We start from the raw sequence: 21,866 nt of genomic DNA, 5'->3' as shown, positions 1-21,866 counted from the left end.
ACATTTTGAAAGTCGATGTTTGGATATATTTCCCTCATGAAACGATTTCTTTGGCAGAAATTTAAAAAAAAAACATATCTGCGAACTTTAAAACTTGGAAACATAATTTTCTAACCTGCTTAAAAACTTCCAAATAAGGAGTTTCAGTGGGTCTTTAACCCATTTGACAAAAATATAAACTTGCAATATCTTTCGATTGGACTATAAGAACAAGGGAAGATTGGCAGAAAGAATTGAAAAATTAGTAAGTTTAGGTAATGATATGCTTTCCCAATTCATATTACATATCTTTGTGAGTTGTCTTTTGTCAGCTATGACTGTCATTAAAACCAAGTATCAGAATAAACCAAACTTAGAACCAGACCATTAAATTGCAGTATCCTAAAGTATTAAACCAGGATTAAAAAAAAAATAGGGAAACCTATTTAATCACATTGTTCTCATAAAATATTATTACTATTAATAAATTATTTTAAATATTGTTTATTTCATCTTTATCTCATTCTCTTAAACCTGTAATTATGTAAAATTTGTACAATGATGCAAGTATATAATTTGTAACAATATACAGCTATATATATATAAATATGGGTACAGATGCAAATCATACATATATGCACGTGTATATACATGTATTTACACACATACATAGGAATCTGTGTATTTATGCATATGTGTGTGTTACACATAAATATATATCTATTTCTCTGTTAAAGCTTTTTTTTTTTTTTTTTTTACTTTTCGGGAATATACACTCAAAAAAGTTTGGAGAATGTTATTCTGTACGGCAAAGTCCAATTAAAATGTAAAAGATAAAGCCTTGAAAGGTTGGTTTCTAAAGACAGTAGAGACATTTTCTCTGGAGAAGACTCATAAATGTCAGGCTTCTTCAGCCTCAGCTTCTCCAGGTATCTGGGTTAGATCACAGTCATGATCATGAATCTAGGGATGGAGGAGACCTTAGAGGTTGTGTAGTCCAGTGGCTTCATTTTACAGATGAGAAAACTGGGTCCCGCAGAGCTTAATTGACTTTGTCAAAGGTCATGCAGGGAGTAAAAAGCAGAGCTGAGATTTGAACTCACATCCTTTGACTCTAAGGTTAGCGTTCCAAGCTTATCACTTTTTCTATCACCACCAGTTCTGCATGTTAAAATTTATTTCCATGGAGACACTTTGTGTTTCTGCCTACCAAAAATTTACCTTTAACCTCAGATGGAATAGGAGAGTAGATTTGTTAGATACCTATTGGAAATTGTGATTTTCAAGCAATGTTAGAAATCACAGATAATTAATAATAATAATAGCAACTAGCATGCAGTGCTGTAAGGTTTTAAATCACTTTAAAAATATTATCTCATCCTCCCAACCTATTATTATCCCTGTTTTACAGATAAGGAACCTAAGGCAGACTTATTCTCCCAGAGGGACTTCAGATGCCGTGTCATGTAATCCCCCTGTGTTATAGATGAGGGCACTGAGGCCCAGGAAGATTAAATGATTTTTCCAAGATTTACACAGGTCATAGTTATCAGAGGTGAACCTTGAATTCAGGGTCTCTAAGACTAGAACGAGTGTATGCAACCTCATAGGAGGCTCAGGAAGAAGTCCTGATGATGGAGGATAATTAAAAATTATTTTGTAGACAAGGTCAGGTTTGCTAGTTAAGCAATTTGTTTAATTTATCCTTGTATCATTGAAAAAAATTTTTTTAGTCTAGACCTGTGGTTTTACCAGTGTAAGGCAGGGGTGGGGAACCTGTGGCCTTGAGGCCACATGTGGACCTCTAGGTCTTCAAGGGCAGCCCTTTGACTCCAAACTTCACAGAACAAATCCCCTTGATAAAAGGCTTCAGGTTCCCTACCCCTGGTGTCGGGTGTGTAGGAACACAGAGTGTTCCCTCTCTTCCAGTGAAGATCAGCTACTCATCTCTAATGTCTACTCTTAGAGAATTGCCTAAGAGCACCGAGATATTGAGTGATTGGCCTAGGGTTACACAGTCAGCACCTGTCAGATACAGTATTTGAAGCCAGGTGTTCCTTACTAAACCTCTGTCCACTATGACATCATTGAAATTTATACATTTAATTTGATTCAGTATTAAGTCCCTTCTATGTACAAGGCCTTTGTGAAGGTGTTAAGAATACTAAGATAAAAGACATACCTTCAAATTACCTGCAGTTATAGGATAGAACACTTAAAATGTAAGTATGGTATGGTACAAGGTACAATTTGACAGACAAAGGAAAGCTCTAAAAAGATTTCTCTGGAGAGTATCTAGAAAAATTGAGGGAAAGACCACTTTAATTTGGGGGACCCTCTTTCAAATGAGAAGGATGAGGGTTTCATGGAGGAAGTCATCTGAATTGGACTTTGAATAACATTTTTATTCCTTCTCAAATAATCATATCCATGAAAAATTGAACTTTCCTGTATCCGTTTCTCAGGGGAGAATTATTACCATTTTGAAATAGTGAGAGATGCTGCTCTGTTAGGAAAACCTGAGTTCTAATCTAACCTCATACTTATTATGTGCCCATGTGACTATGGACAAGCCATTTAACTTCCGTGAATGTCCTCCAGTTAACAATGACATAGTACCTACATCACAGAGCTGTTGAAAAATAATATAGGTCATGCTGTGTAAGCCTTCAAGCACTCTATAAATGTTAGCTGTTATTCATTGTTGGAGGACATACGCCTCTTTGGTGTTGATATGATGTCAAGAAGCAAGAAGTCTAGAGAAAAGCTCCCAGCCATGTTTGTGGATGACACCTCCATCCCCATCCTCACCCCCCAGGAGATTTTTAAAAGTACATAGCAGGGGGCAGAGCCAAGATGGTGGGAGCAAAAGCAGTGACTTGCTTGAGCTCTCCCCCAAACTCCTCCAAATAACTATTAAAAATGGCTCTAAACAAATTCTAAAGCAGCAGAACCCACAAAAAGACAGAGTGAATCAAATTTCAAGCCCAAGACAGCCTGAATGGTTGATCAGAAAGGTGTATCGCACTGGGCTGGGAGAGGAATTCAGTTTGACGTGGGCGCGCAGGCTGCAGCGACCCTGGAGCAGGCCTCAGAGGACTGAACCGCGGGCAGCTGTGGTGGTTTCCAGACTTCTCAACCCATGAACGCCAAAGACAACTTGGAAGGTCAGTGGGAAAAGTCTGTATCAGCGGGGAGAGAGAGAAGCTGGTGGTCTCAGCTCCAGTCCCCGAGCTCAGCAGGGACAGCGGCTGTCTCCTGAGCTTCTGGCCCACAGACTGAGGAAGAATCGAGTGGATGATCAGAGGGGGATTGCAAGGATCTCTCTGCTGCTGCAGGGTTCTCTTGCTTTGCCTGTGCTTGGATCTGGGTCACAGTTCTGGTTGTCGGTCCTGGGGCAAGGAGGAGCGCTGGTGTGGTGGAGCTTGTAGTGGCTGTAGAGAGGAAACCGTCCTCACAGTTCCAAGACAGAAAAGAGTACTCATAGACCAGAGCACAGGCCAGGAAAGGAGTAAACACCTCACCCTTGATCATACCACCTTGGAAGAACTGAAAATTTACAGGTCCCTAGAAGTATCTCTGAACACAGCTGCACAAAACCCCAGAAGCTTGGGACAGTACATTCTCTACACTGTAAACAGACTCCTACCTTAATAAAGAGTTTATAACTCAAGTAATTGACTGGGATCATGAGCAAGCAGTGCAAAAAGAGTCAGACTTACTTTGATGAAAAAGAGGATCAAAACATACAACCAGAAGAAGACAACAAAGCCAAAGCTCCTACATCCAAAGCCTCCAAGAAAAATATGAATTGGTCCCAGGCCATGGAAGAGCTCAAAAAGGATTTTGAGAAGCAAGTAAGAGAAGTAAAGGAAAAACTGAGAGTGATGCGAAAGGAGACCCCCAAAAATACTGAAGAAATAATATCTTAAAAAATAGCCTAACCCAAATGGCAAAAGAGGTCCAAAAAGCCAATGAGGAGAAGAATGCCCTTAAAAGCAAACTTAGCCAAATGGCAAAGGAAGTCCAAAAGCTTACTGAAGAAAATACTTCCTTAAAAATTAGAATGGAGAAATTGGAAGATAGGGACAATTTGAGAAATTAGGGCACTGTAACACTAATCAAAAGGAATGAAAAAAATAGAAGAGAATGTGAAATATCTCATTGGAAAAACAACTGACCTGGAAAATAGATCCACGAGAGAGAACTTAAAAATTATTGGATTATCTGAAAGTCATGATCAAAAAAAGAGCCTAGACATCATCTTTCAAGAAATTATCAAGGAAAACTGCCCTGATATTTTAGAACCAGAAGGCAAAATAGAAATTGAAAGAATCCACTGATCACCTCCTGAAAGAGATCCCCAAAGGAAAACTCCTAGGAATATTGTAGCCAAATTCCAGAATTCCCAGGTCGAGGACAAGATATTGCAAGCAGCCAGAAGGAAACAATTCAAGTATTGTGGAAACACAATCAAGATAACACAAGATTTAGCAGCTTCTACATTAAGGGTCCAGAGGGCATGGAGTATGATATTCCAGGGGGAAAAGGAATTAGAACTACAACCACGAATCACCTACCCAGCAAAACTGAGTATAATCCTTCAGGGTAAAAAATGATCATTCAGTGAAATAGAGGACTTTCAAGCATTCCTGTGGAAAAGACCAGAGCTTAATAGAAAATTTGACCTTCAAATACAAGACTCAAGTGAAACATGGAAGAGGTAAATAGGAAAGAGAAATCATAAGAGACTTATTAAGATTGAACTGTTTACATTCCTGCAGGGAAAGATGATATTTGTAACTCATGAGTCCTTTGTCAGTATTAGGGTAGTGGGAGAGAAAAAATTATATGTTTGTATAGATAGATAGACAGGGTGAGTTGAAGATGAAGGGGTGATATCTGGAAAATAAAATTAAGGGGTGGGACAAGATTATACTGGAAGAAGGAGAAAGGGAGAAGTAGAATGAGATAAAACATCTCACATGAAACAGACAAGAAAAGGCTTTTACAGTGGAGGGGAAATGGGGGAAGGTGAGAGGGAATGAGTGAATCTTATTCTCATAGGATTTGGCTTAAGGAGGGAATAACATACACAATGGGGTATGGAAATCTATCTAACTCTATGGGAAACTAAGGGGGGAAGGGGACAAGAGAGCAGGGGGGTTGATAGAGGGGAAGGCAGATTGAGGGAGGGGATAATCAAAAGCAAACACATCTGAGGAGGGACAGGGTCAAAAGAGAGAATAGAATAAATGGGGGGTAGGATAGGATGAAGGGAAATATACTTAGTTTTTCACAACAGGACTACTATGGAAGTGTTTTACATGACTACACATCTATAACCTGTATCGAGATGCTTGCCTTTTCAATGAGGGTGGGTGGGGAGGGAGGAAGGGAGAAAATTTGTAACCCAAAGTTTTTTTGTTTTTTTAAGGCAATTGGAGTTAAGTGACTTGCCCAGGGTCACACAGCTAGTAAGTGTCAAGTGTCTAGTCTGAGGGAGGATTTGAACGCAGGTCCTCCTGACTTCAGGGCCGGTGCTCTATCCACTGCACCACCTAGCTGCCCCTGTAACCCAAAGTTTTGAAAACACTTGTTAAAAATTTAAAAATTTTAAAAAAAAGTACATAGCTAAGAGTGGCAGAAGTTAGGAAAATGTGGATGGGTGACCCTCTGTCTCATTGGAGAAGGAAGTACATACATAATGAGATCACATTCATTTAAGTATGATTAGTTAAATTTATCCTTATAAAAATGAAAGTAGAACTTGGATGTCACTTTTCAGATTCCAGCACAAGTTGGAGAAGTATCTGCCTTCCATAAGCATAAAAAATCAAAACTATTTCCTCAATGTAGAAAAAAGGTTTTGCAAGAATCCAATCAACACATCAGGGAGAGAGAGTTTATGACAGGAGTGATAAAAATTAAAAGCATTTGATTCTATACATGTCCAAACATGCAGTTCTTACAGGGTTCTTAGTGTGGGAGGACTGCGCTTAACTCTTCCCAGAAAAGTGTGTTAGGCTGCTGGGTGACCCAGTTTGGAGGTAGCTACTTGGCCAAAAAAGAAATACATCCTTGAAACTTATTGGGGTGGGGCAACTGGGGCACTAAACCCTCAAGGGAAATTGACCTGGCCATGACTTAAAACTTCATCTCTCCCTTTAGCTTCCTATGCAACAGATTCAGCTGCAGGTGACTACCTTTCCTGAAGCCAGAATTAAATATTTTATTATTGAACCTGCTTAGAACTCAAATCTTTAGGGAGCCAGCAGTCTTGGGTTCATTTCCTCAGTTAACAAGCATTTACTAAGCCAGATACTATGCTAGACACAAAGCCAAAAAAACTGAAGCAGTACCTCCCCTCAAGGTGCTTACTCTCCATTGAGGAGAAAATATATACCTATGTAAGTATGTGTCTGTGTGTGTGTATTATACATATATACATACATAAGCATGTATATCCTGTAGGAGTAGCACTTGAGTTTGAGGTAACTAAGAATTTTATGGAGTAAAAGAGGGAAGGAGAGAGAGGAGAAGAAAAAATAGAACCACCCCTCGTCCAACAACTACAAGATTTCATTTGTTAATTATAATATTGCCAAGAATGGCTGAGATAACAAAGCCTTGTAATGCCATCTCACCCCTATTGGTGGGTTGATAATATTCATCACCATCATCCTGCCTACTATATCATAACTGATCTGGCAAATTCCATCTAGTCTGGTGATGATCTTAATCACTCTGGACAATGGTATCATTTTTTGCTCCCTTGGTTTACATTGCCAGATTACATTCAGTTATATAGTTACTGAGAATCAAAATCAAATACTTGTTGGGAAAATATTTGGATAATTGATTTTTTAAATGTGATGTTTCTTTAAAAATTTTTCTTTAAAATTACCAATCTTATCAAGAAAACCAAAAATCGGGGGCAGCTAGGTGGTGCAGTGGACAGAGCTCCAGCCTTGGAGTCAGGAGGACCTGAGTTCAAATATGACCTCAGACACTTGACACTTACTAGCTGTGTGACCCTGGGCAAGTCACTTAACCCCATTGCCTAGCCAAAAAGAAAAAGAAAGCCAAAACTCAGTGATGGGGGAAAAAAACTATCTGCAATTAATTCCTTTAGTCAATATGGAATTGTTTCCATAGATATTTATTCAAGTCCTTTGTTCTGTTCCTTGGAAGATGAGAAGGTATAAAGACTTCTTTTAATAGAAATCACTTATTTTATGCCATGGTGACAATTTAGGTCTTTGTTTCTAATCTTGCCATTAGTAAGGTACTTGGAGAGATAAATGTGCTGAATTTCCTTTACTTTTTCATGAAAGAGTAATTGACAATTAAACAAACAAGGAATTATTTGATAGATAAGATACCTTTGTTTAAAAAAACTAAAATCTGCATACTAATATTGAATAAGTCTTGCATATATTCATATACAAATATATGTATGTGTGATCTGGAGTGTCAAGCTGGTCTGTCAATTGCTGTTACTACCAAGCATGCCAAAGCCACACCATAATGGGGACCATTGGCAGAGTTAGAGGGCAGCCAAGAAGTTATCCTGAAGAATTCCAGGCTAGTGTGCTCCAAAACACAAAGCAAAACTACTCCGAGGTTTCACCTCAAATCCAGCAAATTGGCAAAGATGATAAGAGACAGAAAAAAATGTTTAAAATGAGGGCTGTGGGAAGATAGGCACACTGATATGTTAGTAGCACTGGGAACTGGTCAAACCATTCTGGAAAGTAAATTGGAATTATAACTAAAATGTCTGTACCCTTTTTACTCAGACATACCACTGCTTAGTATCTGTTCTCTAGATGTCAAAGATAGAAGAAAGAAAGGAAGGTCCAGAATACCAAAAGCCATAGTAACAATTTTTGTGGTATCAAAAAACTGGAAACAGTAGACACCTGCTGATAGGAGAAAGGCTAAACTGTGAAAATAATGGACTATTACTGTACATTAAGACATGGCAGATATCAAGAATTCAGAGAAGATTAGGAGCATGTGAATTGATGCAGAGTGAGGTAAGCAGAACCAGGAAAACAATAGAGAGAGAGAGAGATATCTTTATAGATATGTAATGATTACAACAATGTAAATAGAACAATAAAATAGAACTGGACATGGTGTAACTATAATATTCAAGGTTGGCCTTGGAAAAAGTTGAAATAAATATACCTCCTTCCCTCCACTTCAGAGACTGTGCATGTGGAATTTTACATCTACTGTCAGATACTACCTTAGTAAATGTGTTAGTAGATTTTGCTGATTTTTTTTTCCCTTTCCATTTTGATCTTTGTTACAAGGGAAAGCGCACTGGGTGGGATGGTTACTTATATTCAGAAATGATATGGTATAAAAAATTTATTTAAATAATAATAAAATTTATTTTAAAAAATAAAACTTAGGATTATGAAAATACATTGATGATAAATACTTTGTGAATGGCTCAAGAATGAAGTCCACCAAATCAGATTTTATCAAGCTCCAAATGAACAAACTCCAAATTCTGCATTCTGCCATTCAAGGTCCTCTGTTTTGTTGTTCAGTTATTTTAGATGTGTCTGACTCTTTGTGACCCCATTTGGGGTTTTCTTGGCGAAGATACTGGAGTGGTTTGCCATTTCCTTCTCCAACTCATTTTACACACGAGGAAACTGAGGCAAACAGGGTGAAGTGACTTGCCCAGGGTCACATAGCTAATAAGTGTCTGAGGCCGGATTTAAACTCAGGTCCTCCTGACTCTGGCCTTGGCACTTTATCCACTATGCCACCTAGCCATCCCAAGGCTCATCCTGATGCGCTGACCCTAATCTAACTTTCCAGTCTCATCACTTTCAGCTTCTCTACACATACAGTGAGTTCTAGCCAAGCTGGACTACTTGGTGTCCCCTGAGCCACACCCACTGTTTTCCCCATTTCCTTTACCTAAAATGTTCTCGCCTTCTCATTCCACCCACAGACGTTCCTGTTGAATTTTACATATCCTACATAGCCTATTCATGGAGGCATGTAATCCTTGCCACTGTGGGAGGCAGAATTTAATGGATTGCTTGAGTTCATAGGTTCTGAGCTACAGTAGAGCTAAAGCTGATTGGATTTCCACGCTGCATCAAATGGCGAGTCCCTGGGAGCACAGAGTCATCATACTACCCAAGGAAGGGCAAAGTAGCCCAAATTGGAAAATCAGGGCAGATTAAAGTTGAAAGGGACAGAAAAACAGACATGGAAAGAGAAAGATCTTCAAGCGGAACTTAGCTTTCACTTTTTCTATGAAACCTTTCCAGATTGCTCTTCATTGCCCTTTGTGCCTCTCATATGATAACTTAAACTATGCTACCTTATATTTGTATATTTGTCTTATTACCCACTGCTAGATTATAAGGTTCATTAAGAACAGGGACTATCTTAGAGGTTTTTTTTTTCCTATCCCCAAAACTTCAGAACAATGCCTTTTACTAGACGATGCTCGATAAATGTTTAAAGAATGATTGGATTGTGTTTGTTGAATCTACTCATTCCTAAGCCTTGGAACCTATTCTGTACGTACATACAGCATCCCACTCTGACTTAAAACCCATCTTCTTTGGGAAAAGATTCTTTAATATGTCCCAGGCTGTGTGCATGTACCAGCTTGCCAGTAGCTGTGAAGTGGTGATCATTTATCAGAATATGATAAATTGCATTTGTATAAGGGAATCCTTCCTTGTGAAGCTGACCTTGCCACGGGATGATCAATATTAGAATTGCACCCCTATGAAGAGTTGGTGTCTGTGTCTCATACTCTTAAAGTACTCCAAGAATGGGTAGGAAATGAGATTGTTTGCATCCAAGCAGTTTGTTTAAATCTCTTTTGGGCCAAAATTGTGTTACCTCGATTTGTTTTGGGAAAGTTCTTTGATTTCTGCCTTGCACGTGTTCATGTCCATACACACCGTTGAATGTAGGAGCAGAAGGCACTTTGGTCTTGCTCTTTGACAGATGTTATTTTAATTGCTAAATGTTAGTAAAGTGCTGTGCTGAATTGAGGGCTGGAGGTAGATAATCCATCAGTCTTGCTGCTATTCAGGTCAGTTTAGCTTGTTTGTTATTGTCATTTCTAGACTTGCATTTGAGATATGGAGGCCTTCAGTCATGTTAACATCTCTAATCAATGTTGTCAAATTGGAGAGAAAGGTAGCACATACAGGCATGATTGAATCTAAAACGTTACAACTCATGTGGGAAAAGATTTTGACATAAATCACACTGGGAGAGATTGTTTCTTGTCCATAAATTTTAATCAGTCAGTTTGAAGGTCAGTTTTTAACAAGTAAATTTGTGTATTTACTGTAGGAAGTTTGGGGGCACTGAGGGCAGGATGGTGTGCATGTTGGGGAGATGTAAATAGAAGGAAAGAGAGATTTTCTCACCTCCCTACCCCCACCATCCTTTGTGCACGGGCATGTGCGCGCGCGCGTGTGTGTGTGTGTGTGTGAAGAGCAGGTTATCGAAAAAAGCTAGCATTTTTCTTAGCATTTTTTTCATGTACAGATAATACTTTTGGGAAAATGAGGAACTGGTATTGACCTTCTTGGACCAACTTTCTCTAAATTTCCAGTGCGTTAGCTTTTTGTTTTCTTTGCAAGAAAATACTTCAGGATTTTTGTCTTAGGCACTTAAATGGGAGTAACCTAAACACAGTCCTGCAGACTGAGGAATCTGTTGGATTCAAACTCTGATAGCCATGATTTTTTTTTTCGTTGCTGCATTCTTGGTATTACAGAAAAGTGCTAGGATTCATTTCTCCAGACAGAAATTGGGAAGTCCTAGGGAACATTTGGTATAAGTTACTTTACAAATATTTAGCTATTTCTTGGCCAGATTCAGAAAAAATGTAAGGAGGGGAATTTCTGAAATTAATGCTAAAATACTTGAAAAATTCCTTTCTTGCAGTGACTAAAACACTATTAATAAATGTTTTTATATTTACTTCTGTTGAAAATCTCAGAGCACTTTTTTCCATTTTTTAAATCTTATTTTTATTACTGTCTCTTTTTACATCACTTTCATTTCTGAATATGTCGTTCCTCCCCTTCTAAGTTGGCCATCTCTCATGACAAAAAAGAGAAAGAACCAACATAACAACTTTGTCTGACAGTATATTCAGTATTCCATATCTATAGTTCCCCACATCTACACAAAGAGGAGGTATATTTTCTCAACTTCCTCTCCAGGGACAAACTTGGTCATTATGATTATAGAGTCTTCAGTTTTTGTTGTTGTTCTTTCTGTTTTCAGTGTTGTAATCATATTATGACTATTGGGGTTTTGGTTCAACTTACTTTACTCTGATGCATCCCAGTGCTTTTTGGAAATACCCCATTCTGCTTTTTATCTGGAAATAAAATTCATGCTCCTTCCCCTTGTAACAAAGAAAACTGTTTAAACAAAAATACTCTTATACAGTGACCTCATCTGCCAATGTGTATAAAATTCTGCCCACTTAGACCACCCTCTCCTCCCACTTTTGTCTAGAGGAAGAAGGTATTCTTTATCTATGTTATGGGGCCATATTGGTCTGTTAATTACTTAGGCTTCAACTCCCTTTTAAGATGGTTTTCATTTACATTGTAAAATTTGTTCTTTACATTCTACATATTTCATCAGTTTTCTTTCTGCCACAACACACTTTAGTCTTGATTATTTCCATAGCTCTGAAGTGGACAGAATTTTCTGTAGGAAGATGATAACCAAAAAAAAAAAAAAAGGAGGAGGAAAAAGAAAAAGAAATAAATCCAGTTTTTATGGCTCTATGTGATTTTTAGTGGAAGTGTTTTTCTCATTTTTAGGTGAGAAGATGGAGAATCAGAGCAGGAAAATTACTTAATACATGGTCACATAGCTAGTATCAGAACTGGGATTTGAATCCAGCTCTTTATGATTCCACTACACCACATTATATGACAGCCTTGTCTCTTTGTGTAATTTCTTTTTTATTATAAACTTAATAAATATTAACAAACATGAACATTTCAAGGTTCAAAGAAAATCAGAAAGGAATATTATATGTCACTGTGAACTTCTATTGCATAGAGTTTTCCCCACTATGTACAGATTTTTAAAGTAATTCAAATTTAACATGGTAGTTCCAGCATTTCTTATCTTTGTCTCCTTTTGAGCTTCCTTCTGCTTTCTTCTTTTTGTGTTTTTAATGATTTGTGGACATTTTTTGTTTCTTACTTTTTTTGGTATTACTTTCTACCCCTTGACTATTCCCCCCTAAATTCCCCTGCCACCAAAAAAGAAAAGAAAATCCTTCAGTGTAACAAATTAATAGTCATTGTGTCAGAGCACTTTTAATAATCCAGCCACAACCCAGAAACTCACCTATCCTGGTTCTTTGTATTTGGAAGTTGGGCTCTCTATAATGTGGAATAAATATTTAGATAATTATAACATAAATCAGACTTGGACTTCGCAGAGATGAAATAGGCTTCTTTCTCTTGTTCAATATCTGCATCAGGTCATGTCAACAACCTTTTTCTTTAGAGGCGGGGTGGAGGTGGGGAAAGGTGTGTAATGTAATGATGCTGACTCCATTTTGGTTTCTGATGAAAGTTATTTAGGTGTGTGGAGGAGCTGAGAAAACCCTGGCTGCCAATTCTTGAGGTGACCTCAGGAAGTGCTAGTAGGTGTAGTGTAACTTTGACAATCAGTGGATATGCTACTGAAAATCAGCAACGTGCCATCTTGAGTAGAAGTGCCACAGATTGCTGTTATGTGGTCTGTCCCTCTAACTCCCTAAATTAAATGTGCATTTTTCCAGCTCTAAAATTTTGTCAGTGTCAAAATCAGAGCATTTTAAGAGATCAGACAATCAAAAATAGGGATTAGTGTTGGAACTTGGTACATGCTGCAGATCAGTAAAAGTATCATGATTATATTCTGTTAGTTGCTATTTATGTGTTCTTTGTATACGCAGATAGAAAACAAAGCCACTATTGAGTTTTATGAATGCAGAAAAGGAATGAATGCTGATCATCTAAAAAATGCCTTTTTTCCTCCCTTTGGGTTAACTCCAGTAACCAAGTGGAATTTTCTGAAGCACTTGCCAAATAAAATGAGCTACAGTAAAAGTCTAGAATTTGGCATTTTAGCTGGTTGTAGAGGGTTTGGGGTACTGGGAGCAGAGGGAGGATTCCTTTATTTATGTATGTATGTATGTTTTAAACTCAAAACACGTGGCAGGTGGAACTCTTGGAGCACTGCAATAGTATAAGCAGCCTATATTGGCTCACATGCTACCTTCCATATACCCACAGGAAGAGCTGTGTGTCACTTTATTAATTGTCCAAAGAGGGAGTGCAGTATCTGAATTGTCCTTCTGGTTGTTTATATTCAAACCACCCTACAAGTAACCCAGTTACTTTCTCTATATGGAATAGTCACAGTATTCCCACTTGCCATTAGAGAGCGCTCAGTCTGCAAACATTTCCTATTTCCCATCCACAGACTGGGTCCCATATAAAGCTATTTCTTTATGTGGTAGCACTGGCCAGGTTATGATTTTAATCTAGGATAATAAAATGAAATAATGACTCAAAATTACTAATATTTCTTAAATCTATGGCTTTTTATTCACCCAACATTTGGAATCTCCTTTCTCAGACAAAGGTAGTCAACATATAGTGGCCAAATGGTTTATTTAATATCACAAAAATACAAATACATTTTGCTTCTCTTCCCTGGGATGTCTCGTCTCCTACTCATTATCTAAAACCTCCTCCCTCTTACACTTCCAACTTTTCTTTTGGGGTGTTAGAACAAGAGCCCCAAGTTATTTACTCCCCATTAATCGATGGGAAAGATCAAAGAAATGAATTGTATTTCTGAGATACCTTATGTTTGGGACTATGAGCAAGAGAAAATGGAGAGTGCATGAAACTAAATCATTCTTCTCACGTCAGTAACTGTAAGATGTCACAGTTTCATCTGAGTATCTTTTAAAAGGTTGAATCTGCATCATCTCTGTATTGTTGGACTCAGGTAGTTTGCAACACTGGCAGTTAGCATCTTGGAACTGCTCCTCTCTCCAGCATGGCAGACTGGAACTATTCTATCAAGGGCAAAGAAAATAAGGAACTCTAGACTCTTTTAACTTCCCAGTATCTCACTAATCTCTTCCTCCTGTTGGAATTTTAGAAGCCTCCTTGACCCCTAAGAGATGAGCCCCAGTTTGCTACTTAAAATCACCTGCTAATAGCTTGAATACTCTGGACTTGATTGGTGTTTGTGGGCATGATTGAGCCCTAAGTGCCACCTTTCTCTTGTCACCAGCAACAGACTTACTCTGATGTATCTCACATATTAAAAGTCACTTTGGCACAGCCTAAGGTTGTGTAGGTTTTTTCCTCATATGCCTTTTATAGAGTGATTGGAACAAAATGGTTGCTTATGTTTCATATCCAACATGGCAGAACACTCCACATTTCCAATATTTTTCATCTCCTCTCCATGAACTTTTAATCTAAGTGGGACGTACCCATAAGCAGCTGATAAGGACAACAGGCTTAAAGAGGGAGGAGTTCTGGGGTGTCTCCTACCACTGGCTCCCCTGTTTCCTATCAACTCTGCCTCCTTCTGTCAAGTGCATCTTTCTCTCTTGTTTCCATCCAGGCCACAGTTACGACAGTAGATAGTTATGTGTCTATAGCTGATATTCTTTCATAAAACTGTTGTGACCTCTTGATCCCTTGTCTTTTCAAGTGAAATGTTTTTGTTTAAAGATCTAGTTTTCATCAAGCAGTCTCTAGTCTCTTACTTTTCTATCTGGACAACCAATAGAGCCCTCTTATTTTTGCCTCTGGGGATAATTCACAAAGAGAGGTTCTGGAGTTAGCTGAAGTTGAATTTTCCTCTATGTGACCTTTCCTTACACACACTGTCCATTCTGCAAACATCTTTACTTCACTATTTCTAGCAACTGCTCATAATTCAGGTGTTTCTTGTTTCCCATTTATGCCAGTCCTGTCTGACTATATCACAAAGTCAGAGACCTTTTCCCCTTTTTTGTGCTGAATAATATTACTGAATTTTGCAAATATCTCCTCTGTGTCCTGGGCACTCTCATAGTTACTCTAGCTTTCAAAAACATTCTAAATACAAAATTTCATAGGGTAAATGGAAAGTAACCTTAGAGGAGAAGGTGGTAGCAGCTGAGTAGGGGGTGGGGCCAGACTTGAGCTGAGTTTTGAAAGAAGCTAGGGATTTTAGGAGGCGTAGAGGAGACGATGGAGCATTCTCTATGGGGGATAGTTAGTGCAAAGGTACAGATATGAGAGATGAAGCCATATGAGATATAGCAAGTAGGTCAGTATGGCTGCACTATAGTTTTCATGGAAGAGTAAAAAGACTAGAAAAGTAGGAAGTGACCAGGTTGCAAACAACTCGAAATGCCAAACAAATGAATTTATATTTGATCCTAGAGTAATAGGGTGCCACTGGAGTATACCGAATAGGGAGAGGACCTACCCTTTAGGAAAATCACTTTGCTGTCTGGAAGGTGGACTGGAGTGGGAAGAGATTCAAGGCAAATACACCAGTTATGAGGTTGTTGAGATGGTCCAGGTGATAGATGATGAGGACTTTAACTAGTGAAGTGACAATGTGGAAAGGAAAGAAGGAAACATATTCAAGAAATGCTGTGGAGGTAAAAACAACAAAGACTCGGTATATGATTAAATGTATGGGTTCCAGGAGAATGAGAAGCCAAAAATGACTAGAACTATAGCGGTGCCCTCAACAGTAATGGGGAAGTTTCCAAGAAGAGTATATTTTGTAGTAAAGATAACTAATAATGTTATGGACATATTGAGTCTGAGATACTTAGGGGACATGTAGTTGAAATGTCTGATAGACACTTGTTTACTTGGGAATAGCACTTAGGGGAGACTAGGACTGGACGTATGGATCTGGGACTGATCAGCTTAGAGATTATTGAACCCTTGGGAACTGATGAGATCACGAAGTGTGATAGTACCGACAGAAATAAGATTACTCACGGTCCCACGGCTAGGAGGCATAGGAGTTGGGATTCACATTGATCTGAGTGCGGCATTCCCTGCGTTGTCATACTGCTTCTCGCATATAACAAAAGCCACATTCATAGAGCGCTGTGACACTAAACAGAGTGTTGGTATGCACATTTCTTCCTTTGATCCTCAATATGATCCCGTGTGGTAGATGGGACATGTACCATTATCCCCATTTTAGAGGTGAAGAAACTGACTCAAGTGGAGTGATTTGTGCAAGTTCCAATAGAGAAAATGTATTTTAAATGCCTTTTTAAATTTTACCTTATGAATTTATATTTTTACCTTTCAACCTTTCAGGTATTTTATTCAGATTCTTATTCTTTGCTTTCTCCTCCAACAAATAAATTGTTGGCCTCTACTTTTTTTTTTCCCTATGAAAGGATTTCCTCAGTTTCTTGTGATGTTTCCTTCACGCCACAATTCCCAGCTGTGAAACCCCTTGAAGGGAACCAAGTTGGGTATTAGTTTTGCCACAGATTTAGCTGACTCCAGAAATTTGATTTAAGATATCAAATACCTTTATATTCAGAAAATGTCGTCTAAAATAGTTTACGTTTCAGTGAAAGTCTGTGCTGGAAAAGAGAGAATCAGCTTAGCAGAGTGGATAGAGTGCTGGAGTTGGATTCAGGTTGTAATGTTGACAGTTTCTAACTTGTGACCACATAGAGGCAGTTACTTAGCCTTTCTTGGCCTCACTTCTTCACCTGTAAAATAAGGCAGATGGACTAGAATGCTTCTAAGGTGCCATCGAACTTTAAATCTGTCATTTTATTATTCTATGAAAAATAACAAGATTTTTATGGACATGTCAAAATACTGTTTTAAAGGTTTTGTTTTATTTTTTAAAACACACAAAAGTTGTTATTAACTAAATCAGTCTTTTTTTTTTTCCTTCCAAGGGCGGTAAGTATAGAATACTTTCTAAAGTCTGAAACTCTAGGTCTAGAATGCATCACAAAGGAAAATGTTTCTTCAGATTAATCAGTAAGCATCAATTATAGTATTTGACAGGTGCACGGCTGAAGACTATGGGATGGGAAACTTACTAATGCATAAAGATCTGATCCCTTCTCTTGCAACAAAGCCATGCTTTTTGTCTCGAAATCCAGGAAACAAGTTATGATGTTCTCAACTCAAGAAGAAGTACTTTAAATGAATATTTGCACACATGCATGTAGCCACATGCAAATTATTAAAGTCCTGACAAGCTGTAATGATTTGCTTTTGTCGTTCAGTCTTTTCAATCATGTGCAACTCTTCATGACCCCATTTGGGGTTTCTTGTCAGAGATGCTGGAGTGGTTTGGTGTTTTCTTCTCTAGTTCGTTTTACAGATGAGGAAATGGAAGCAAATATGGTTAAGTGACTAAATCCAGGGTCACACAGCTAGTGAATGTCTGAGCCCAAACTTGAGCTGAGGTCTTTCTGCCTCCGGGCCCAGTGCTCTATCCACTGAGCCACCTACCTGACCGGTTATGATGATTATGTGTGTGTTATTGTTGACTTTTTGATAGCTGCTTTTTAATGTACCAGACTTATGAATGATAGAAATTGAGTAGATAATCCAAATTTTCGGTAACAAAGATTAGGTGACAAAGAGGACCTTGCAAACACTAGTGTCACTGGTTAAATTATGCAAGGGAAAGGAATAAGCATTTTTACAGCACCCTTCTTTGTCCCAGCACCATGTTAAAGGCTTTTTTTTTTTTTTTTTTACAATATTATCTCATTTAATCCTCACAACAACCCTGGGAGTTAGGTGCTATTATTATCCCTATTTTACAGTGGAAGAAACTGAGGCAGCCTGAAGTTAAGTGACTCATGCAAGGTCACAAAGCTAATAAGTGTCTGAGGCTAAATTTGACCTCAGGTTTTCCTGCCTCTAGGCTTAGCTGTGGTAAAGAACTGCTTCTTTCAGAAGAACTAATGTGAAAAATTGCATTTTGTTTCATGATACTTGGGTGCAATACTGTTATGTACTTGAAGATTATAAAAGCAATCAAACCAATTTATTTCTAGAAATTTTTAAATATGCCCATGTTTTCCTGGGTTTTTTTGTTTGTTTGTTTTGTTTTTTGTTGTTTTTCATTTTCTACTTGAATGCCCTCTCCTCAATGCAATTTGCCAGCTATTTCCCCCAGGAGGGGGTTTGTAAAGGACATTTTTTATTCTCCTGCCTTCATTTTTCACTGCCCACATGAAAACCCAGTCACTGCTGATATGGCAGTTCATGTAACATCATATCTCATGCATTACCTTGGGATATTCTCTTTTGAGTTGTTGACTTTATATTTTTGGTTTGCATACACAGGTTGTCTCCTGGTTCTGACATCTATGTGACAGTTTCATCCATTGCTTTAGCGAGATCACAGCAATGTCGTAATTCCCCTAGTAACCTGTCTTCATCTAGTGAGACTGGCTCTGGTGGGGGCACTTACAGACAAAAATCCATGCCTGAAGGGTAGGTATGCTGTTTGCACCATTTTATCCATCGACTGACCAGCATTTATTAAGTGCCTACTATATGCCAGACACTGTGCTAGATGCAGGGAATGCAAATAGAAAGAATGAACCAATCCCTGCTCTAAAGAGGCTTATATTCTGATGGAGGAAGACAAGTAAAGTAAATACAGAATAAACATGAAATTAATTAGGGAGTAATTAAGGAGGAAGGGCATTAACAATTGGAAGATATCAGGAATAAAAACATACAAAATGGTGCTTGAGTTGCATCTTGAGGGAAGAAAGGCTCTCTGTGAGACAGAGGCACGGAGAAAGGGCGTTGAAGGCACTGAGAATGAACAGTACAAAGGCACCCGAGCCAGAGATGGACTGCTGGCAGGTAGGAACCGAAAGAAGGCCACTCTGGCTCGAGTGGCAGTCATGTACAACGTGCTAGAAAGGTGATGACCAAGTAATGAAAGTCTTAAAAAGCTAAATGGAATAGTTTATACTTTATCTGTGAGATAACTGAGACTCATCAGAACTTAGATTCTCCTGACTCCAGGCCCAAGATTTCATCAGGGGGTGCTCTTTCCTTCATCCCTGGATACAACCCTTCAGAACCTTAATAGACATAAATTATGGCTCAAAAAAATTCTTCACCTTATGGACAACCAATTCTTCTCTATACCATACTAAAAGTTCTATCTGCTAAGACTCAACAGCATGTATATTCATTCCACTGTTATATCCTTCAGCAACCTAGTGTTATCACTACATCACAATGAGGCAATTAAAATAAGACTTTAGCGGGATGTGTGTGTGTGTGTGTGTAGACATACACATATATGCATGCACACATGCATACATGAAGAACTAAATGAAAAATATGGTTCATATTTCAAAAAGGGAAATACTTTGATGTCTGCTTAACACCTCTTCTTGAGAAGTTTACCCTTCAAGAGTCTATACCATAGACTCTGGGAATGCTGAGTTATCACATGGGTTGAACTTCATCTACTTCATTAAATCAATTAATTTCATATTTCTTTTTTTTAAATTTTTGTTCATTTTTTTTGTTTTCAACATTTATTTCCACAAGATTTTGAGTTCCAAATTTTCACCCGATCTTGCCCCTCCCCCCACCCCAAGATGGCATGCATTCTGAATACCCCTTCCCCTAGTCTGCCTTCCCTTCTGTCTCTCCCCCCCTTCTCTTATCCCCTTCCCCTTCAGTTTTCCTGTAGGGCAGGATGGATTTCTGTACCCCATTTCCTGTATTTCTTATTTCCCAGTTCCATGTGAAAACATTTTTTTTAAACATGTGTTTTTAAAACTTTGGGTTCCAAATTTTCTCCCTTCCTCCCTCCCCACCCACCCTCATTGATAAGGCAAGCAACTAAATATAGGTTATATATGTGCAGTTATGTAAAACACTTCCATAGTAGACATGCTGTGAAAAACTAACTCTATTTCCCTTAATCCTATCCCGCCCACCCATTTATTCTGTTCTTTCTTTTGACCCTGTCCCTCCTCAGAAGTATTTGCTTCTGATTACTCCCTTTCCCAATCTTCCCTCCTCTCTATCATTCCCCTACTCTCTTGTCCCCTTCTCCCCCTGTTTTCCTGTAGGGTAAGATAGATTTCCACACCCAATTGAGTGTATATATTATTCCCACCTTAAGTCAAATCCTTTGAGAATAAGATTCACTCATCCCCTCTCACCTTCCCCCGTTTCCCCTCCAATGTAAGAGCCTTTTCTTTTCTGTTTTGTTTTGGATTTTTTGTGGGATAATTTACCCCATTCTCCCTCTCCCTTTCTCCTTCTCCTAGTATATACCTCTCTCACCCCTTAATTTTATTCTCCAGATATGACCCCTTCATTTTCAACTCACCCTGTACCCTCTATCTATCTATCTATATCTATATATACGTACATATAATTTTTTCCTCCTCCAGCTACCCTAATACTGACAAAGGTCTCATGAGTTACAAATATCATCTTTCCATGCAGGCATGTAAACAGTTCAACCTTAATAAGTCTCTTAGGATTTTCTCTTTCCTGTTTACCTCTTCATGTTCCACTCGAGTCTTGTATTTGAAAATCAAATTTTCTGTTCAACTCTGGTCTTTTCATCAAGAATACTTGAAAGTCCTCTATTTCACTGAATGACCATTTTTTCCCCCACAGGATTATACTCAGTTTTGCTGGGTAGGTGATTCGTGGTTGTAATCGTATTTCCTTTGCTCTCTGGAATATTATATTCCATGCCCTGCGGTCCCTTAATGTAGAAGTTGCTAAATCTTGTGTTATCCTGATTGTGTTTCCACAATACTTGAATTGTTTCTTTCTGGCTGCTTGCAATATCTTCTCCTCGACCTGGGAATTCTGGATTTTGGCTACAATATTCCTAGGAGTTTTCCTTTGGGGATCTCTTTCAGGAGGAGATCGGTGGATTCTTTCAATTTCTATTTTGCCCTCTGGTTCTAAAATATCAGGACAGTTTTCCTTGATAATTTCTTGAAAGATGATGTCTAGGCTCTTTTTTTGATCATGGCTTTCAGATAGTCCAATAATTTTTAAATTCTCTCTCCTAGATCTATTTTCCAGGTCAGTTGTTTTTCCAATGAGGTATTTCACATTGTTTTCTAATTTTTCATTCTTTTGGATATGTTTTATAGTGTCGTGATTTCTCATAAAGTCACTAGCTTCCAATTGCTCTATTCTAATTTTTAAGGAAGTATTTTCTTCAGTAATCTTTTGGACTTCCTTTTCCATCTATCCAATTTTGTTTTTTAGGGCATTCTTCTCCTCATTGGCTTTTTGGACCTCTTTTGCCATTTGGGTTAGGCTATTTTTTAAGGTGTTATTTTCTTCAGTATTTTTTTGGGTCTCCTTTTGCAAGCTGTTGTTGTTTTTCATGATTTTCTTGCATCACTCTCAGTTTTTCCTCTACTTCTCTTACTTGCTTCTCAAAATCCCTTTTGAGCTCTTCCAAGACCTGGGACTGATTTGTATTTTTCTTGGAGGCTTTGATGTAGGAGCTTTGGCTTTGTTGTCTTCTTCTGGTTGTATGTTTTGATCTTCTTTGTCACCAAAGTAAGATAAGATAGTCTGACTCTTTTTGCACTGCTTACTCATGATCCTGGCCAATTACTTGAGTTTTAAACTCTTTGTTAAGGTAAAAGTCTGCTTCCAACGTGAAGAGTATACTGTCCCAAGCTTCAGGGGTTTGTACAGCTATTTTCAGAGGTCCTTCTAGGGACCTGTAAATTTTCAGTTCTTCCAAGGTGGTATGATAAGAGGCGAGGTGTTTTCTCTCCCCCACCACAACAAGCTGCACCGTACCAG

The 21,866-nt window shown here is 38.3% G+C and overlaps 1 protein-coding gene across 7 annotated transcripts in view; it reads left to right on the top strand.

The window, feature by feature from the left end:
- SIPA1L1 (signal induced proliferation associated 1 like 1) overlaps nt 1-21,866 on the top strand; it is a 375,977-nt gene that overhangs the window by 306,195 nt on the left and 47,916 nt on the right. For 6 of the 7 annotated variants that reach the window (XM_027844736.1, XM_027844738.1, XM_027844739.1 and 3 more), the window contains one exon: nt 18,384-18,533. The exons of the other annotated variant lie outside the window; for it this stretch is intronic. In XM_027844736.1, coding sequence (XP_027700537.1) covers nt 18,384-18,533 — 150 coding nt within the window. The remainder of the gene's footprint in view (nt 1-18,383; nt 18,534-21,866) is intronic. 7 annotated transcript variants of the gene reach the window in all.

Source organism: Vombatus ursinus, unplaced genomic scaffold, assembly GCF_900497805.2.
Source record: "Vombatus ursinus unplaced genomic scaffold, bare-nosed wombat genome assembly UNPS02014945.1, whole genome shotgun sequence".
NCBI classification, from domain to species: domain Eukaryota; kingdom Metazoa; phylum Chordata; class Mammalia; order Diprotodontia; family Vombatidae; genus Vombatus; species Vombatus ursinus.
The sequence above is the reverse complement of the archived record's forward strand: the minus strand, read 5'-3'. Positions and strand labels throughout refer to the sequence as shown.